At 47.9% G+C, this 17,442-nt stretch overlaps 1 protein-coding gene across 2 annotated transcripts in view; it reads left to right on the top strand.

Moving 5' to 3' along the window:
* The window catches only part of SLC4A11 (solute carrier family 4 member 11), a 144,419-nt gene that overhangs the window by 27,865 nt on the left and 99,112 nt on the right, over positions 1-17,442 (top strand). The window contains exon 1 of one of the 2 annotated variants that reach the window (XM_083833303.1): positions 15,473-15,689. The exons of the other annotated variant lie outside the window; for it this stretch is intronic. Within the exon in view, the coding sequence (XP_083689429.1) occupies positions 15,629-15,689 (61 nt within the window). The 5' untranslated portion in view covers positions 15,473-15,628. Of the gene's footprint in view, positions 1-15,472; positions 15,690-17,442 lie in introns of those variants that run through there. 2 annotated transcript variants of the gene reach the window in all.

Below are 17,442 nucleotides of genomic sequence, written 5' to 3'. Positions count from 1 at the left end.
CAGGAAGCCGCTGTGGGAGCGCTTCCCCTCAGAGATGTTTCCGGAGGCAGGGGGTCTTCCTGCACGGGGATGCCGGCCCTTTCCCGGCTACAGCTGGAGGAGCTGTGCAGCCCAGCCCTGTGTGATTCCTGCAGCGTGGGTCCATGCTTGGGGTGTGGGGGGGGAACCCACCTCTGGGTTGGGATGAAGCAATGGGTCTGCTGGGGGTGAGGTGGTTGCAAGGTGGTGGAGTTGGCATGTGGTTTTGGTCTGTCTCCTCCCAAGCAGGGCTGATAAACCACCCTGACCTCAAGTGGTGAGGCTGGAGGCAAGGCTAGCCATGGGGAGTCCGCTTGGTTCGTGTCTTTCTGCATTCCCCTTGGGGTGAGAGGTTCTGAGAGGGCTATGAGGCAGATGGTGAAAGCTTGTCCTAGTGCAAGTTTTGCACCTGCTTTGCAACTTGATATTAGTGTGCCATGCTATTGAAGATTAAAAAACGAGATTTATCTGTGCAGTGAGTGGGTTGGGTATAAGGTGCTAGTGATAGTGCACGTGGTCAGGGATCCTCTGGTGTCTGCACTATGGAGAAGTAGAAGGGATGGGAGGAGGACTTTGGGGATACCCTGGAGAGCTCCTGCACTTGTTGGTCCTGTAGTGGCTCCAAGGGAGTCATAACTTCATGCTCGTAGCACAGCTGCATGTGAAGCAGCCTGTGTCAGCAGTGCCTGGGACTCCCAGCCCTCATCACCTCTCGGGAGCTGCTTGTGGAGAGTTCCCGGAACACACTCAAAAGCTTCTGGTCTCAAATTTATCAAGAGCTTCCAGCTCTGAGGAGCTGGCTCCAAAGGACACAGGTATAAGAAAGTTGCACATTAAAAAGTTTCCTGTGATTGTGCCAACAAACCATATTCTGAGAAAACAATCATTGCTTCTCCTAGTCTGGGTCTACCAGTCTGTTCTGTCTGTCCAGTCTGTTCTCAGGAAGGGCTGTGTGGAAGTGTCTGTGCATCTCCCTCTAGGGAAGCATTTAGCTGCAGGAGGCCGCCTCAAAGTGTCTCAGGTACTTCCCCAGAGCTCCCAGTACTGTTCTTTTTGGCTGTCGTGCTTTCTGCCTTCCAAACCATGCTACTGAGTGACTGCAGTCACTGTGTGAGTGAATCTTGCTTGGGAGCACAGGTGCTATGCTTTAAGAATCAGACTTTCAGAAATCTTTCATGTTAGCAACAACTGTTCTGTTAGGATAATCAGTGGACAATTACTTAACCCCTTGAACTTTTGATTCTGTGGTGTTCCCATTCACACTGTTAATCAAATCAGTCTTCATTAAATCAGTGCTCTAGTGTCATTACTAGAGCATAATTCACAAAGGGAAGTGGAATGTAAACATGTTACTGAGTCCAGTTTGCTTAACCTACCTAAAATAACCTATCAAATTAGCCTGTGTTCCTCCAGGCCATGGCTAATTCTGTTTCAAAGCTGCTGAAGATCTGAATGACTTCACGTGATAGGATCTTTATGTGACTTAGGGCTTCTTGGTTACTGGAAATGGAGTGAAAAATTTGTGGCTTACCCAGATGATAGGGGAGGGAAAAAGCACTCTCCTCTGGGAGCCAAGGAGAGGTGTCCTCATCTCTTTGCTCCCCCTGTTCCATGAACCTGGCTTGTCTGCCTGTAACATGCAGTGCTCCAAAATGGAGATGTCCGTGCTGCTCCTTCAGCAGCCCTAGGCACCTCTGGGGGGTCAGAAAGGCAACAAAAAGGATCACAAACAGCTAGGAATAATAAAAACTTAGCTTTTTTTCCAAGGTAGAAAAGGTCACAGGGGAAGAGATCAAAGAGTGCAGTCAATGGTGGGAAATTAGAGGGTGTTATGCAGTTTATTGATTCAAAATCTATCAGAAGACGCAAGCTGTTCCCATGCTGCGGGATTTTGGAGGTGCTGAAATGCAGATGACATCAGAATGACTCCTTCTGTGGAAGGGATGTCTGCTATGGAGCATGGAGGCCCACCTCTAACACTGGAAGTCCTTGGTCTTCAGACCTGCTAGAGGCCTAGGATACCCTGTGGGGCCTCTCTAGTATGGGTTGCTGGTGCTAAAGCTCTCTTTAGGTATTTGTTGGTAGCAGTTATCCAGGAAAGTGCCCTAATTTGGGTACAGGTTTTGTTGGTCAATGGAAGGAGCTGTTCTTAAGTTCTCAAGATGCTTTTGTGTTCTGCACCATACCCATCACCAGCAATTCCCATTACGTTCAAAGCTAGCGTATGAGCAGCAATAGAGCCCTAGGCTTCACCTAGCTTTCTCTGCAGGACCAAAACCTTGATGCTGTGTTTGTGGGGGAAGTGTGGCCAGAAACCCTCTGGAGTGGTAAGGAGGTGGGCTGTGACTTTAACTGTCTGCAAGCTGCTCTCTTCCCAAGTTCTTACTAATCTGTTCCTTATGTTTTTCACAAGACTTGCTAAACTGTTTCCTCATCATTTCTATTGCTTGTCAGTGATCTTAACCTTTCTTAGGGTGGAAGTGTACCAGGTGACTTCCTTTACCTTACAAAGTCAGATAATAGCCTTGAATCTGGCTAGGATGGTGTTCTCAGCACTTCAATGTGCTCTTTGGAATTGGGACACTGGTGGTTAGTGACTTCAACCTTTCCATGAGCAAGGTTGAAAGCAATCTGGTGACTCAACCCACACCAGATCTAGGCAGTGATAAGTCTGATATAGACTGAAATCAACAGCAAATTGTTAAACAGTTCTGAGCTGGAGCATGTACCTTGGGCAATAGGGATAAGACAACAGGTTTTGAACTTCTCAGGGGCTGTCAGATATCACTTATCTGGCTTGAGGTAGTTTGAAATCTAAATTGTTTTTGCTGTTGAGACAGAACCAAACTGTTTGAGGTGTGGACAAGCACAAATTTGTCTGGACACAAACTGCCTCTCCAGTCTCCTGCTGAGAAACAGGAACCAGATGTGTGGTGTGTAGGCAGGCTGTCTGGTGGAGGATTGCTCACAGTGAAGATATTTGAAGCTGGGTAGCAAGCTCAGGTCAGCCCTTCAGTGAAGATACCTAGCTAAAACGAACAGGAGCTTTTAATTTAGAAGTGTGGACCGAGAGGGATATCTTACTCCTAACCTGTTGGGCATTGAGTCCTATATCCTGAGGAGATGGCAAAAGGCCTGGGAAGATGGCATTGTTCAACCGAATATGACCACAACAAGGCTATCAGTGCTCAGTAATCTATGTAGCATTGCTTCAGAGTACAGTAAAGTGTTTTGACTGATACTTTCTTGATTGCTACTGAAACTAGCCTAACCAAGCTGTAGCACACCTTGACCGAAGATGGCTTGCTGTTACCTGATGTTTTGTTTTCTGGTACATAGCTGAAAAACAACAAAAACCTTGTAATGGCAGGCAAGCCCTCTATTCAAATGCACTCCAGGTATCTGCTTTTTGCTTCCAGGCTGTAAACAGGGCTGCAAAAGCAGCAGTCTCCCCAGATCTTTCACTCTAAATGTTGCTTTGATTTGCTCCCGTTTTTGCCAGCTGACAGCAGCAAGGAGCCTGTAGCTTGGACTGAAAGTGGGAGAAATATCTGAAGGAATAAAGCTATTGTTGACTGCCTCCCAGCTGGGGGAGTGATGGACAACCAACAACCACCTTGAATTAATTGTGTGGCCAAGGAGGTGGTATATTTGCAATGTCTCACTTAAATATGTTTCCCTTTCTTTTAGGGAAGCGCAGAGCTAGTTATTTAACATATAACACGAGTGCTTGGCATGTGGTGTATGAAGGCAAATATACTTTTTAGAATTACTGTGGTGTTTTTGACGAGGTGTTTTGCAGATCAGCATATTGGGTACCTGGAAGGAGGTGGGATGTCACTCTTGTTGCTCTGCAGGAGGGATGCTCTGGGAAAGGCATTACTGGACCTCCCCTTCCCTAAAGCCTTGAGCAAGATGGTGTTACGGTAAACTTGATCACTTAAGGACTTCCTCTGCTCAGCAGCATGTGCATTAGTTGGTTTAATGATATCAGCTCCATGACCCTGATTCTAGTTACTTATTTGGTTCCCAGCAGGTCTCGAGTTCAAGATCTCAATGTTCAGAGACAAAATGATCCAAGGCTGGCACTGTCTCAGAGAAAGATGGGAAGCGATTAGCAGGTTTTCAGGAGGAATGAAATGCTGTGAACAGAGGAGCTGTTTCTAGCTCTGAACTAAAATGCTTCCAAAATGAAACTGCTGTCTGGCTTATGAGGGTGTAAAAAATACACTCTTGTGGGAATAGCAATTCTGGGATGGTCTAAGCTGAATCCAGCTACCTGCCCTCATATCATCTGTTGGATTTTCTCAGGTGGTAGTGGAGTTGTTCAGGAGGTTTAAGGTGTGTGATTTCTCTAGTATTTTTTATTAAGGGAGCAAGCAAAAACCTTTAGACTACCAACAGTATTGGGTGATGCAGTGAGGCCAAATGGTGGTTCTGCATCTCTAGCAAAGACAGTACAAAGGAAAACCCTCTGTGAGCAGAGCCCTAGATTTGGCTGTCTTGGTGTTGAGATCAGAAAGCCACTGAGCCTTCTACAGACCCATCTTTGTGGTAGTTTGAACTGCTTGAACTCTTGTGGACTGGTTGCATAAGTGTTTGCTCCAGACACTTTACTCAGGCCCTTGGTGTAATTTCTTGTCCTGTGCTAGGTCTTCAGGACCTTCGTGCTGGAAGGCTGGTAAAAGGGCAGGGCATGTGGGAGCTCCCCAGAGAAGGAAATTACTGTCAAGTTGCTCTCTGCTTTAATTTCAGTCTTTTCTATCTACTTCCTCAGCGCTCTTAGCCAGGAGCCAGCCTGTCTGCAACAGGAAACCATCTGAATGGGTGACAGCGTGCCAGCATTTCTGGGGGTGGCTTTTGAAGTCTTCTCGCTATCTTCAGCCAGGACACCCAAAAACCTGGAAGCAAAAGACAGGGGATAGGTGTTGTAATCGTAGCTGTCTGCAGAACAGGCTCCGCAGCTTGGCATACACAGGTCTGCTGTGTTGCACATCTCTGAACGCACTTCTCAAATAAGCAAGTAAGGGCTGGTGTCTTTCAGTCTGGATAAAACTCATTTCTGCTCACTGTTGGGGTGAATATTGTTATAGTAAGGCATTTAAAGGCACTTCACATACTTCTGCGACCTTGAGTGAAGAATGAGGCAAGGGCAGGGAGAATTGTGGAGTATGGCTGGGCATCTCAAAAAAAAAAGGCATCTCAAAATAAATGAAAGCTAAGTGGCAGAGTCCCAGAAACATTAGCCAAGTTTGAAAGTCACAACCTAGATGTCTTGTGGGTTAAGCCTTGTGCACTGAGGATGAATGTGGCCCATTCAACATGTAAGATGTGAAATGATCCAGGTGGGTTACAAACTCTTGACTAGGCAAGAAAAGCTCTTACCAGTAGAGCTTGTCATTGCCTTGAAGTGTTAGTGCACTTAAAAGTGATTATATAGCACTGTACAGACACAAGGTTTCGGAGATGAATCCTACACTGAATATCTTGCATCCTTTTACATACAAAGCTTTTTTCTGCCATCAGGAAGTAACTTTATATTCCTCTGGCACAGAACTAGAGGTAAGACACTGAATCCAGAGATAAGAACCACTTGTTTTCCTTCCAGATCTGTTTCTTCAAAAAAAAAAAAAAGCTCTTGTTTGCTGTATGGCAACCTTTGGGTTTTTCCAGTTTGTGCAGGAATAATAGTCTCCTGGGAGAGGATGGCTAGATTGCAGTCTAACTGGATTAACAGTTGAAAACTTTCCTGCCAGTCAGCCAAAATTACCTTGCTTGGTTTTTGTTCTGTTCTTTTCCAGTTCCTCAGTCTTGAAGCCTATCCTCAATTGCTTTCCTCACAGGTCAGTTTTCCGAGAAACTGTAATCATTTTATTGTTTGCTCTCAGGATTTCGTTAAGCTCTGCCAACAACGTTGGAGCGAGCATTTCCAACTGCAGTCCTTAAACCTACCTGCCCAATGCTTAATGCCAAACCGCGGATATCTAATGCCAAAAAAAACCATGGATCTCAATTATTTAGGATGGTGACTATTAATATTCAGCTGCTTAATTATGAATATGAAGGGGACAAATGTAAGCCACAAAGTAGCTGTAAAAGTCTGGTGGTCTGTCTGCAAGTTTTCATGGAACTGCTTTTCCTTGAGCCCTTTGTAGACTGGCTGGTGACTTCAAGCTTGTTATTTGGGTACTAAATGCTTAGAAGTTTCCCCTTCTGCCTTACAAAGACTTAAAAGAAAGCTAGAAACCCTAGATAGCTCTGAAACAGCTTCTTCCTTTCATAAAAGGAAAAAGCAGGCTTAATCATCTCAAGAATGGCTTGTCTAACTGTGTGTGTCCTCCTTGAGAACAGCCCTCCCATGGAAAACAGAGCTGCATGGCTGGTGTTAGAAGGGGGAAAAAGCAGCTAGTGTGGTGGTGGGGAAGGTGCAGGTAGGTAGGATCCAGCCTCAGCCAGGTAGATCAGTGACCTGTTGGCTGCAAAGCCTCTGAGCTCCTACAAGAAGGGCTTTTATGAAAGTTAGTTTGTCCTTGCTGGCAAGAAGCCTTGCTCAAAGCTTAGGAAAGCCCTGGCTGAAAATTGGTTGGGTCAATGTGAGCCATGGGTAACTTTCTGTAGAACAAACCACGGACTGAAAACCAGGCCAAGGAAGAAGGCCCTGAGCTTTGAGTTGACTCCCACCTACCCTTAAGACATAGTTTTGCAGCATGATTATTTGTGTTTTTCTTCTGGTACTTAATAAAAGTGTACATTCAAATGGAGTCCAAAAGTGTTGCAAATAGCTGTCTTTCCTGCTCACTCCTGAGGTTTGTTGCTACTCATAGAGGGAGTAGATAAACCCTTGGTGGTATCAATAACTAATGGCTTTTACTGCAAAAATATAATTATACTGGTATTGAGGAGCTTCCTAATGGCATTAAGGGCTTTATTTATCCAGTTCTCCAGGCAGTGAGACTGCTACTGGTCTAAGCTAGTTTTAAAGAACAAGTACTATCTAATAGCTTGCATATTTGTGTCAGCTGGGCTTTTAACATCAGAAGAGCTTGGTTTTGTTTAATCTGGCAGTAGGGAGGGTAACTTTGGGAGCTGGGTTTCAAAATCTTGGGTTTGCTGTTGAGAGGTGCTACTAGTGTTTATGCCAGAGTGATGGTGAGGGCTAGATGTTGTAAACCACAGTTGGTGATGGTCTGCAACCACATCTCCTGCCTGGGCATGGAGATGAGGCAAAGCTGTGACTGTCTTCAGGCAGTGGCTTCTGCAGTCTATTATGCCACTGATCTTCCAGCAGCTGATTAAGTCTTTGATTAATGAGTACTATTTTAATGGCCTGTGCTTCAGTGTGTGCATACCCAGCTACTGCTTTCATGCTCTAATTAGCTCTGAAAGGCTCACTTGTAAGTGGGAGAATTCCTATCCCACATCTGTAGGGCTGGAATGGGGTGGATTTTTAATTAAGCACAAGCAGCTCTTAAGGAGATGAATGCTACCTAACTGCTCTGTGCTAGTGTTTCTTCCTGAGGAAGGTGGTGAAGGTGGCTAAGACATCCTTAGACCTGCCTTGTAGGTGGCGAAAGCATGCCTCCATTTCCTAGTGGGAGTAGAGGGCTGCAAACTAAACAGCTATAGACTTTTCCTTTGTGTCCCAACCAAATTAAGTAGGACTAAACCCTTTTAGCAGCTATCTGTGCCATTGAGGTGCCTTAGTAACCCCTGTGGACTTTGCTTAACAGTGGGGAAAACTGATCCCTGTGTTTCCTTATTGCAGCCTGTAGGTCATGTTGGTGCTAATGGTGGGGAGGCAGAGCCCCAAAATGGTCTGTCCAGGGCTGAGACTGAGCTCCCCAGTTAGCTTGGCTTCATCTGGTGGCTTATGCATAAACTGTTTTAACAGTGCTTTATATCTGCTCACCTTAAACTCCTGTGTACGGCTGGCCAAGAGGCTCTCCAGTCTTTGCAGGGGCCAGGAATTAGTGTCTGTGTTCCCTTCCTAATAACTGAGCTGAGTCCCGGATTGTCACTACTACTTGGGTTGTGGTGGTGTCAAATTTTACTTTCATTTTACTGGCTTTTGAAGGTGTGTGTCTTGTTTAAGATTGTCCTGTTGAAGTGGAGGGCTCACAAATGTGAGCAGATGCAATAGCTGATGGATACGTGGAAAGCCTCTGCTCTTAATCCATGGGAATCCCCCCGTGGAAAACAGCGATGCCCCTTTGCAGGAAGGACTGCAGCAGGGATGCTGCATTTCACTTGCTTGGCTCAAACTCTGGCTTCTTGTACTTGATGTGTTTCTTAAAACGCCTCTACTACTGCACTGCTTTACCAAATATCCAGTTCTGAATCCAATCTGTGCAGTGTCAAAGCTGGAGGTGCCAAATTGTAGTTGCTTAAGTCAGAAAAGCAGAGCATGCCTGCTACTTGTGCCCTGCTGTCACACTGCTGGGGGGATGGTGGCACCTCAAGGAGAAGCGAGAGGCTTTTCATGCAACTCAAATTTAATTAAACAAGCATAGCAGACTGCAAATCTGTTTTAGCAGTGAGTAAAACACTATGGGGCTTCGAAGCCTGTTGTGGAACTTGAGGTTTTTTTCTGTCCTTGTGTGTTTGCTGCCAGCAATTGTATCTGCTCAGGGAGATGAAAGCCTTCATCCCAAAGTGTGAAGAATCTTCAGAACCGCATCCCAGCATATGATCCTTTTTCATGTCAGAAGTGGGGGTTTTAGCCTGTTTAAAAATGGTCCCAGTTGCTCTTGACTACCAGTTGCTTTGTGCCGCGAGCCCTCGTGAACCTGCTGCCGAGGCTGTTAAAAGTGACTTTGCCTAGGAAATGTTGGGCTTAATCTGTCTTGTTTTCTTCTCTACTGCTTCCTGTGTGCTTTTGCTTGGTATGAAACTGCACCAGTGCCTAGTACCCTCCTCTTCCTGGCCTTGAAGGTGTCAGGTAAATATTTACGTCCGTAGATGTAGTGTGATCTAAGTGGATGTTAGGCAAGGAGCTTTGCAAGTGTGCATAGCTAAGATTTAAGGCTATTCTTCGTTAAGCCTTTAGATGTTGCTGAGTGTTCCTGTTTTTTATCTGTTGCCTTCAGTTGTGTAATTCTTTGTTGCTCTATTACATGACATCATCTGGATCTGCTGCTCTACTCTGTTCTTTGAGCTTCATAACATGTTCAGCTGAGTCTTGGGTAAGGACCATCATTTATTTCTAAATCCATTAGTGTTCTGAAAATAACTAAATAAACGCCACGCTAAACTCCTTATCGCCAGCACGTTGCCTCCAGCAGTAGTGAAAATATTCACATTGTTTGAGTTGCTGCTCAGTGCAAGAGGGAGGCTGGGTTGCCAGTGGCTGGACTAGTTACTGAGGGTTTCTTCTTTAATTTGTGCTCTTGCACCAAAAAAAAAAGGCTGGCAAGTGTCTTCTCTACTGGAATCAACAATCTCCTAATGCTCTGAGGCTAAACTAAGGCTGAACTCAGCTATTCAGCTGTGGCTCTGTATGAAGCTATTGTGTTTATCTCTGCCTGAGACCTACTTAGGCTAGCAGGACTCGTTGCATAGCTGTAATGTTTAAGAGGGTATCACTTTCCCACAGTCTTCCCCAGGTAGAAAGCAAAGAATGAAAAAAAACCATCTTTATTGTCACCTCTTATGTGAGTTGAGTGGCTGGATCTCAGCAGTCCTGCTGTGCTGGTGTATGCCATGTCCTGTAAGGATGGGATGTGTCTGTTCTCCTGCCTGTGCTGGCTGGAGGGAGATGGAGCCCAGGCTGGCCCCTGCTGGTAACTCGCTCTCTGGTCTCTGCTTGCTGCCTGCTTTGGGGTCTGGGGAGCAATGGTCCAGGTAGAGATGTGGTGTCCTGTTGTTAATGAGCCATGAAATTGAGATGTGCTTCAACAAGCTCTGTGGAGATGCTCTTTAATTGTCATAGAAAGGTAAAGTGACTCTCAGGTGCCAGTGGCAGGCTGGAGTTAAAGCCAACTCCCCACCAGTAGCTTACAGCATCACCCTTCCTTAGGGTGTAGCGCTGGTTTTGAATAGCAGTCAGCACCATTCCTTCAAATGCTGCCTCCAGTCCTTCCCTCGGGTGGAACCTGCTCAGGTGCTGGAGGACAGCCTATAGCTGTAGGAGCAATGATTTCTGCAAGTGCATGTGCTGTTGCTCCTCTCCTGAGTTGCTCTTTTCACATCCTCCTTTGCCCTCTTGAGCCTCCCTACTGACTAAAGGGTTGTGTTCCTGCAAGAGGTGGAAAGCCTTGAGATGGTGTTAGGCTTTCAGGTTAGGTGTTTTCTTGGTATTTCCCTGGGGAAAGCCTCTCCTGCTTTCCATGCGTATTTTGCAGGGAGATTGGGAGTCCTAGTGTTGAGGTCTGTTTTGGAGGATACTTTAACCAGAGATACTTCGATCAGATAGCCAAGAGGAGAGTGCTTGAGGCTAAATTGTCCAGCAGAAGCTTTCAGTGGCTGGAAGTCCATGGTAAACTTGCATTTTACAGGTGGCTCCCCGGGGAGAGATCCAGATAAATTGTCTGCTTCCTAGAGGGGACCACTAAATGTTCCTCTGGCTCCTTTCATTTCCCTGTGAATTCCCTGTGAAGCCTGACTAATGCGGATATGAATCTGACCAAGTCTTTCCTTAGTGCTGGGACCCCATCCTTCCAGTAAGGAAGGAGCTTGGCCAGTCTCAGACTGCTTGAGCAAGTGTTGCTTGTGAAATGTCTTGGGGAAATAGGTGGCTGGGTGAGGAGCCAATCTTTGTCCTGGCTATGGGGAAGACCTGAGTGTCCCCAGTTCATGGGAAGAGATGTTATTCTTGCGCTGTGCTCTAGGCAGCTTCCCGGTATTGCTAAGCAGTTCCTAGCTAATGTTTTGGCCCTTAAGCCCCAGGCAAGGAGAACAGGGTTTGTTCAGTCCCTGCTGACTGAGGAGGCAGGATCCTGGCAGTGTTGGTGTCCACCACATGAACCAAACCTTAGTGTCGCAGGTTTCCAGACCCACCGGCCCTACACTCTGCTAACAAATGGGATCTCCATGCTTACAGGACCTTCCAGTCCTTATTCCTGCTGTTCCTGCAGAGGTGAAACATAACTGGAAAATTCCTCCACCGAGGATAAGTTTTGTGGTTTTTTTTCCTTGCCCTAAATCTGCCATCCTTAGAAGGGTTGGGGCAATGGCTTTGCAGCCAGCTCCTCTCCATCCTGCAGTCCCCTCCTGTGACATTCAGCCCCCTGCCAAGAAGGCAATGGCTGGGAGACTTGTTCCCATTACGTGCTTGCAAGAGAACCCCAGACTTTCTCCTGGAAGCGAGAGCATCTTTCTCTTAAACTAAGGAACTGCATTTAACCTGAGTTCAGGGTAAGGGCTGTGCAGCAAATAGTTGTTTGAGGGCTCTGTCCTGCTTTCATCTCTCTGCTCTGCTTGGTGGTAACACAAGTTGGCTGCATGGTGCTGGCCTAATAAAACCTGCATGCTGGCATGACTTTTGCCAGGGAGTCTCTGGCTCTGGCAGAGCCTGCTAGGGAGGCTGGCTGCTTTCCCCAGCTCCTACTGGTGCCAGGAGGAAATCACCATCTGGGTGCAATCTGCATTACAGGAGTCTGACCTTCCCAGCAGCCGCTGGTCTCAGCGCCAGCCCTGGTCGTTGCTGGCCCTGCATAGCTTTGAGTGCCTGCAGGAGAGAGCTAGCAGTGCTCGAGGAGCTGTGGGGAGCTGTAAGAAAACAGATCTGCAGGAGGGAGACAAAGCAATGAGCATTTATGTGCCTCTTCATCAAAGATAACTAGTTTCTCCTCTTGTTGGACTCTGCCAGCTCTCCCCTTCTTAGCCGTGAACATGAGCCCGGAGAGGTGCCACCTGTAAGGAGCAGAGTGCTGTGTCTTTCTTGCCTTTACAGCATCAGTTGCATCAGTTTTCTGGGTCAGCTCCTTGTGCTGCTGCTTTGGGAGCTTCCCTGGCCCCCTACTGCTAAAGGGACTGCTGTGCCTTTCCTTGGGCTTGTTTTGTGACTGCTCCTGTGGTCTTGTCTCCTGTTTGGGTGAGCCTCCCCTGGGTGGAGAGGTGCAGAACAACCCTAGGAGTAAAAGATTTGACTCTTAAGGTACACATCAAGCTACTTTTTCAAACTTGGAGGGACTGAATCAGTCCTGCCTAAGGCTTGTTTGCCTTTGCTGTGGGCTGGAGGACAGGCACCAAGCAGTGGTGACAGCTGGGCAGCTTTCCCCAGTGCCTCAACCTGCAGCTGCTCGAAACTGCAAGGCCGCTTGGCCTCCAATACTGAGTTTCCTTGAGTTCTAAAAACAAATCTGGTGCCCCAAACCATCCTGGGTTGCTCGCTCTGGCATGCTAGAGCAACTACACATGCAGTGAAATGGATCTTTTAGTGCTGTGGCTGAGACCTGTGGCACTCCAAGGGTGAGACTTAAGGGCATTTGAAGCAAATGGTGGTGGGATAAACCCTTAAACACCCTCCCTAAGGACAAGAGCTGATGTTCCCACCTGGCTGCTGCTCCCCCAGAGGGGGATCCCAGCAGGACCCTGTGCTCCCTCTGCTGTGCTGCAGCATTTATTGCACTGCCCTGCAAGCACAGCTGCTCCCCTGCAGCTGCCTGCACAGCCCACTTGTGGAGCAAACTCATTTCCCTTGAGTCGCAGTCAAAGCTGCGGGAGGGATTTAAGGACTTCAGGGCATGATTTAAAAAGGATAAAACAACTCTAGCTGCAGGTTATGGTAGTACTTAAATTTTTTTGATCCCATGAGCAACTCTGTTTGTTTAGTCTTGGCTGGGTCGGGTGCATGGGAATCCCAGCACTATTTTCTGCGTGAGTATTGGATAGGAGTTTGTCTGCAATGCTAGGGTCCACCTAGTGTTTCTTTCTGGGCTCCGAGCTCTGTCTCCAGTACTAGCCCACCAGAAAAATCACGGTCTTGGCGAGAGTGTCCAACTAAAAAGCAAATATGCCTGGTATCCGTCCCTGACTTGGAGGAAACCCAGGAATCTTCTGCTCAGCTGTGTGGCTGATCCTGCTGCACCAGGGAGTCGGGTCCTATATGATTTGGTCATAAAGACAAAGAAAAATCCCACTTCCAGCTGGATTCAGCCCCAAGCCAGCCTAGGTACAAAGAGCTGCTTCATGCCAATCAGACACTGAAGAAATAACTTGCTGAGAGGATTACAAACATCCTCCTTCGGGGAGGCTGTCTTTGTTCATCAAGTTAGTTTCCTGCTGGAGGCGATTCTCAGATGAGGCTCCTCAGAGGCTGATGGGCTCGGGGTAGGGTGTAATGTGTGCTCCTTGGAGGCAGCTCCCTCTGGGTGACTGTGCTCAGCTGGGCTTGTGGGGACTGCAGAGACCAGGTCTGGAGCCACTGGGGTAGGCCAGATAGCGCCAGACAGAAGATATCTGGTATCTTCTCTGGTGCCTCACATCAAATCAGATAAGCTGATATCTGTGTTCATCTTCTAGAGAGCTATACTGGTGGTGGGGCTAATATTTCCAGCAAGGGATACCTGCTGCTGAATAATTCTTCATAGGGGAGTGTGGTTTGGCTTGAGGTTTGAAAGGAAATGAATATGGGGCCCTGTTCTCCATCAGTAGCTTTGTGCCTTTAGGATAGAGTTCTTGAAGGAATTGTACAAACCTCTGCAGGAGACTTATGTGAAATACAACCCTGTGAAGTTGTCTGTGTGCTTTGCATTGCCCTACCACTCTGGTTAACTCATGTCCAGAGATGGGTCTTGGTGGAGCCATGGGATGGGTGTTACGCAGCACCACTGTCTGTTAGTGTTGATCTTCAAGAACTGTAAGTGCCTCTGTATGTACTGCTTATTCTAGCCCTTTTCCTCCATACCTTGAATTTCAGTTGTGTGTAGCACAGGCTATTGCCTGCTCAGCTGCCAAGGAGCTGGAGGAAGAGCTGTTGGCCCTACATAAAACACTAGGCTCCCACTTCTAGAAATGCATCCCACTTGCTGGGGAAAAACTAATCATCTCCAGATTGGGATCAAAAGGCCGGAATTTGATTTGAGCATTTTGCCCTCCTGGCAAGGCGACAGCTTGGGAGACGGGGCTCCTGATCACCTGATATAACTGAAAGCAATGCATTCACCTTGTGCGAGGGGTTAATGGTTTAAACTGGCAACCTTTAACATAACATTTAAAATGCCAGATGAATTCTGCAGCATTATCAGAACTTCAGCAGAACCACAAATCACTTAGAAACTTTAAAATATGCCCTTCCTCCAAAACAAAATAATTGAATGAGAAGTAGATCTACCCCCACTCTTCTTCCCAGGATGATTTATGGGTGGGAGCGAGCATTTCTTGTGGGCTTAAGGTTGCACTTAGCATTTGAAACAGGAAAGAAGGTGAGTTGCTTTCTACAGATTAATCTAGGTACTAAATAAGCATGAACTTCTTACTCTAGTATTTGCTACCTTGATCTGTACAGTCTCATAAGCCTTTAAAGGGGGGGCAGGTGGGAATTCTAGGTATCTTTTTGTCTGGGTGTAGTTTGGTATTTAGAGGATGGAGAAGGCTTAGTCTGGATAACACTGCCTTGAGACCAAGATTTGTAGCAATCAAAAGCTAAGATGTTTTAAGATTTCTTTACCATCCAGCTGGGAGACCCTTCCAGAGGAAGGAAAGATGGGGGGAAACAAAACCAAAACATCCTGAGTCAGCCTTCATGGCAGTATAGCTATTCGTCCTAACCATGTCATGGTATACCTCCTGGTGACAATGCAAGTGTCCTCTTGCCAGTTTCTAACTGCCACCTCGCTTCTGTTTCAGCACAAGTGTTAAGTTTCAGTTGCTGCCTTTCTCTGTGAGAAGTTACACCATGAACATGCAATGGGCTCCTAGCTGAGCCCCTGTTCTTCAGCTCCTGGTGCTGGCACCCCCCTGCTCCCTCGAAGAGGGGTTTGAGCAGGGAAGACAAAACCACCAGGTTGTGAGCAAATGAGATATCAGCAACTAGGAAAAAACTCAATTTTCCTGTTTTTTTCCTTAAAGCAGAGGCTTGTAGGCTGGGGAGCAGTGCTATATGGTGTGTAGCTGCTTGGGTTTTGTGGAGAAACTTGTAAATCACTGCAGTGCTCCAGGGATTTTCTTGGAAACCTGGCTAGCTGCTTTGGACTCAAACTCACCTGTGTCAGGCTATCTCTGGGGGGCAGGAAAAAAAACTGTTCCAAGGGAAGGGACTTGATGTGCATCGTCCCCTGATGTGGGGTCTCTTCTTGGTGTTCTGCCCTGCTTTGGGGTTACCAACAGCATCGCACCTGGCGATGCTCCGGCTGCATCGTGCCCCTGGAAAAACAAAAACCCATTCTGTAACAAATCTCAGCCTTAGAGTTAAGTGTGGGGAAGGGGGGGAAAAAAGGAAACGGCATGAGATGTTGGTGTTTTGAAAGCGGCTGGGAGGGCGCTAGGACCCGGCGGGGTGTGCCCGCTCCGTCCCTTCCCCTTGCAGCCGCCCGGGGACTTTCAGTTTTGGCTGCGCTGCCTCTTTTTTTTGGGGGGGGCGAGCAAATAAAAAAAACACAAACAACAACAAAACAAGGCCGAAGCCGCGAGAAAAGTTCCCCCCGAAGTGTGTCAAGATGGTGAAGACGGGATGAGAGGAAAAAGCGAGGCAGCCATGGCAGCGAGAAGGGTTTTTCACCTCCAGCCCTGCGGTGAGCAGCCAAGGTGGCAGGAGCGGGGGCAGGCACCAGGGGATGGATGAGTTCCTACAGCTGGGGGCTGCGGGGGGGTCCCTGTTTGTGTCCCTGCTTTGCTTTCGACTTTTTTCCCCTCCCCACAGCGGTGGGATGCGATGGGGAGGGTGGGCTGGGGATGCGTGTGCTGCTGTCCTGGGGGCTTGCTGTCCCTTTTCTCCTGAGGGTTGGGGGACAGGGAGGGTTGGTGGTCCCATTGCTGCCTGGGGGGGCTTGTATGGGGTCGCCTGTTAGCTGTGAGGTGGGATGAGATGCTGTGGGTCGGGGCTCGTTGGGCAGCTTCAGCCCAGTGGGCACGAGTACAGGGCAAAGGGACTAGAGGAGGAGAAGGGACTAAAGGAGGAGAAAGGAGCCATCCCAGTTCGGGGCTATTTTTGCTCTGGGGAGTTCTTCCGACCCCTTTTGGTATCGGGTCGGTGGCTGGTTTGGGGAAGGAGGGCACAGCGCAGTGTTGGCTCTGCTTGGGTGTGTCGCTCGCGGATGCGGTTGCTTGACTTTGTGCTGGTAATGGGGCAAAGACTGCGACAAAAAGGTGAAATCGCACAGCTGAACCAGCAAAAAGGGCTCGGGCAGCCACGTGTGTTGGCAGGACCCCAGCCATGTGTCTTGGAAATGCAGCTTTGGAAGGCTGGGAGAGGGGGGGGATTTACGTGAACTTCAAAACGCGCTCGCTTCTTGGCTCTGGCTGAACTTTTAGGTTATCTTGTAAAGTGCCTCCCCCCGCTGCCCTACCGAAGGAAGCACTTCCTTCATCAGCATGGCTGCGGTCGTGCTGGCTTTACACTGAATTAAGGGACAGGGACTTGAGTTTGTGCGTGGGGAAGTTTGTTCGGGAGTAAAAGCAACTGTAGGTGGCACACCAGCTTTGCCTGCGAAGCAGCTGGTGGGAGAGCGGTCCTCGGGATTCGTGCTGGGATCTTGTCTTGGGGAGGATTGTATGTCACCCACCCCAGCTTGAACTGGAGCAAACTTTCCTTTTCCTTATATTCTTCCTCAAAACTCTTCTCTAGTGCTATTTTTCATGTCCCAGACTATCGTTCCTAAGACCTGATGGTGCAGGCTGCCTGACCACCAGCAGTGTGCACACGAACAGTGCCTGCTGGGAGCATACAGATTCCTTTCCAAGCTGCTGCAAGGTCTGATGTGTGCAGGATTTCTCTCTAAACCTGTAAGCTTTCTCTAGGTGTAAGCACAGCCTTGTCCCTCCTGTGCAGTTACTGCCTGCCAGACTGCAGCTGGAGCATGGGATAAATTATTTGAGTGGGGAAATCCCGTGGTATCTCACCTGGGCTGCTGCTGGAGTTGGTTTTTATCACCATTTTCTTGAAAACTAGAAGGAAACGGTGATGCAAGGCTTTTAGTCCTGTCTACACTGCGACCTCAGGCATTGCCACCACCCCGTGCGCTGCACGCTGCTGCCTCCCTGCCATAACCGAGGCACGTTGGCTAACCCAGCTCAGGCAGAGCCCTCTAGTTCTGAAATATCTGTGGCTTTTACGCAGTTGCCACTCCGTAAGAGTTATGTACCACAGAGGAAGTTCCTCGCCAGCTCTCGTGTCGTTCCTTGGCAGTTTGAACGTTTCAGCTTGTTTAAATGAGCGTAGCCAGAAATAGGAGTCGGGATTTTAGATGCTGTGCTTGCTTGACTCCCACAGTGGTATAAGATCTATATGGAAGCTCAGAGCCTGGACTTCTGGTAAAGCTGGACTTC

The sequence above is a fragment of the Anser anser genome (genome assembly GCF_964211835.1).
Source record: "Anser anser genome assembly, chromosome: 4".
Lineage (NCBI taxonomy): Eukaryota > Metazoa > Chordata > Aves > Anseriformes > Anatidae > Anser > Anser anser.
Note: the sequence above shows the minus strand (reverse complement) of the source record. Positions and strands in the feature narration are given on the sequence as shown.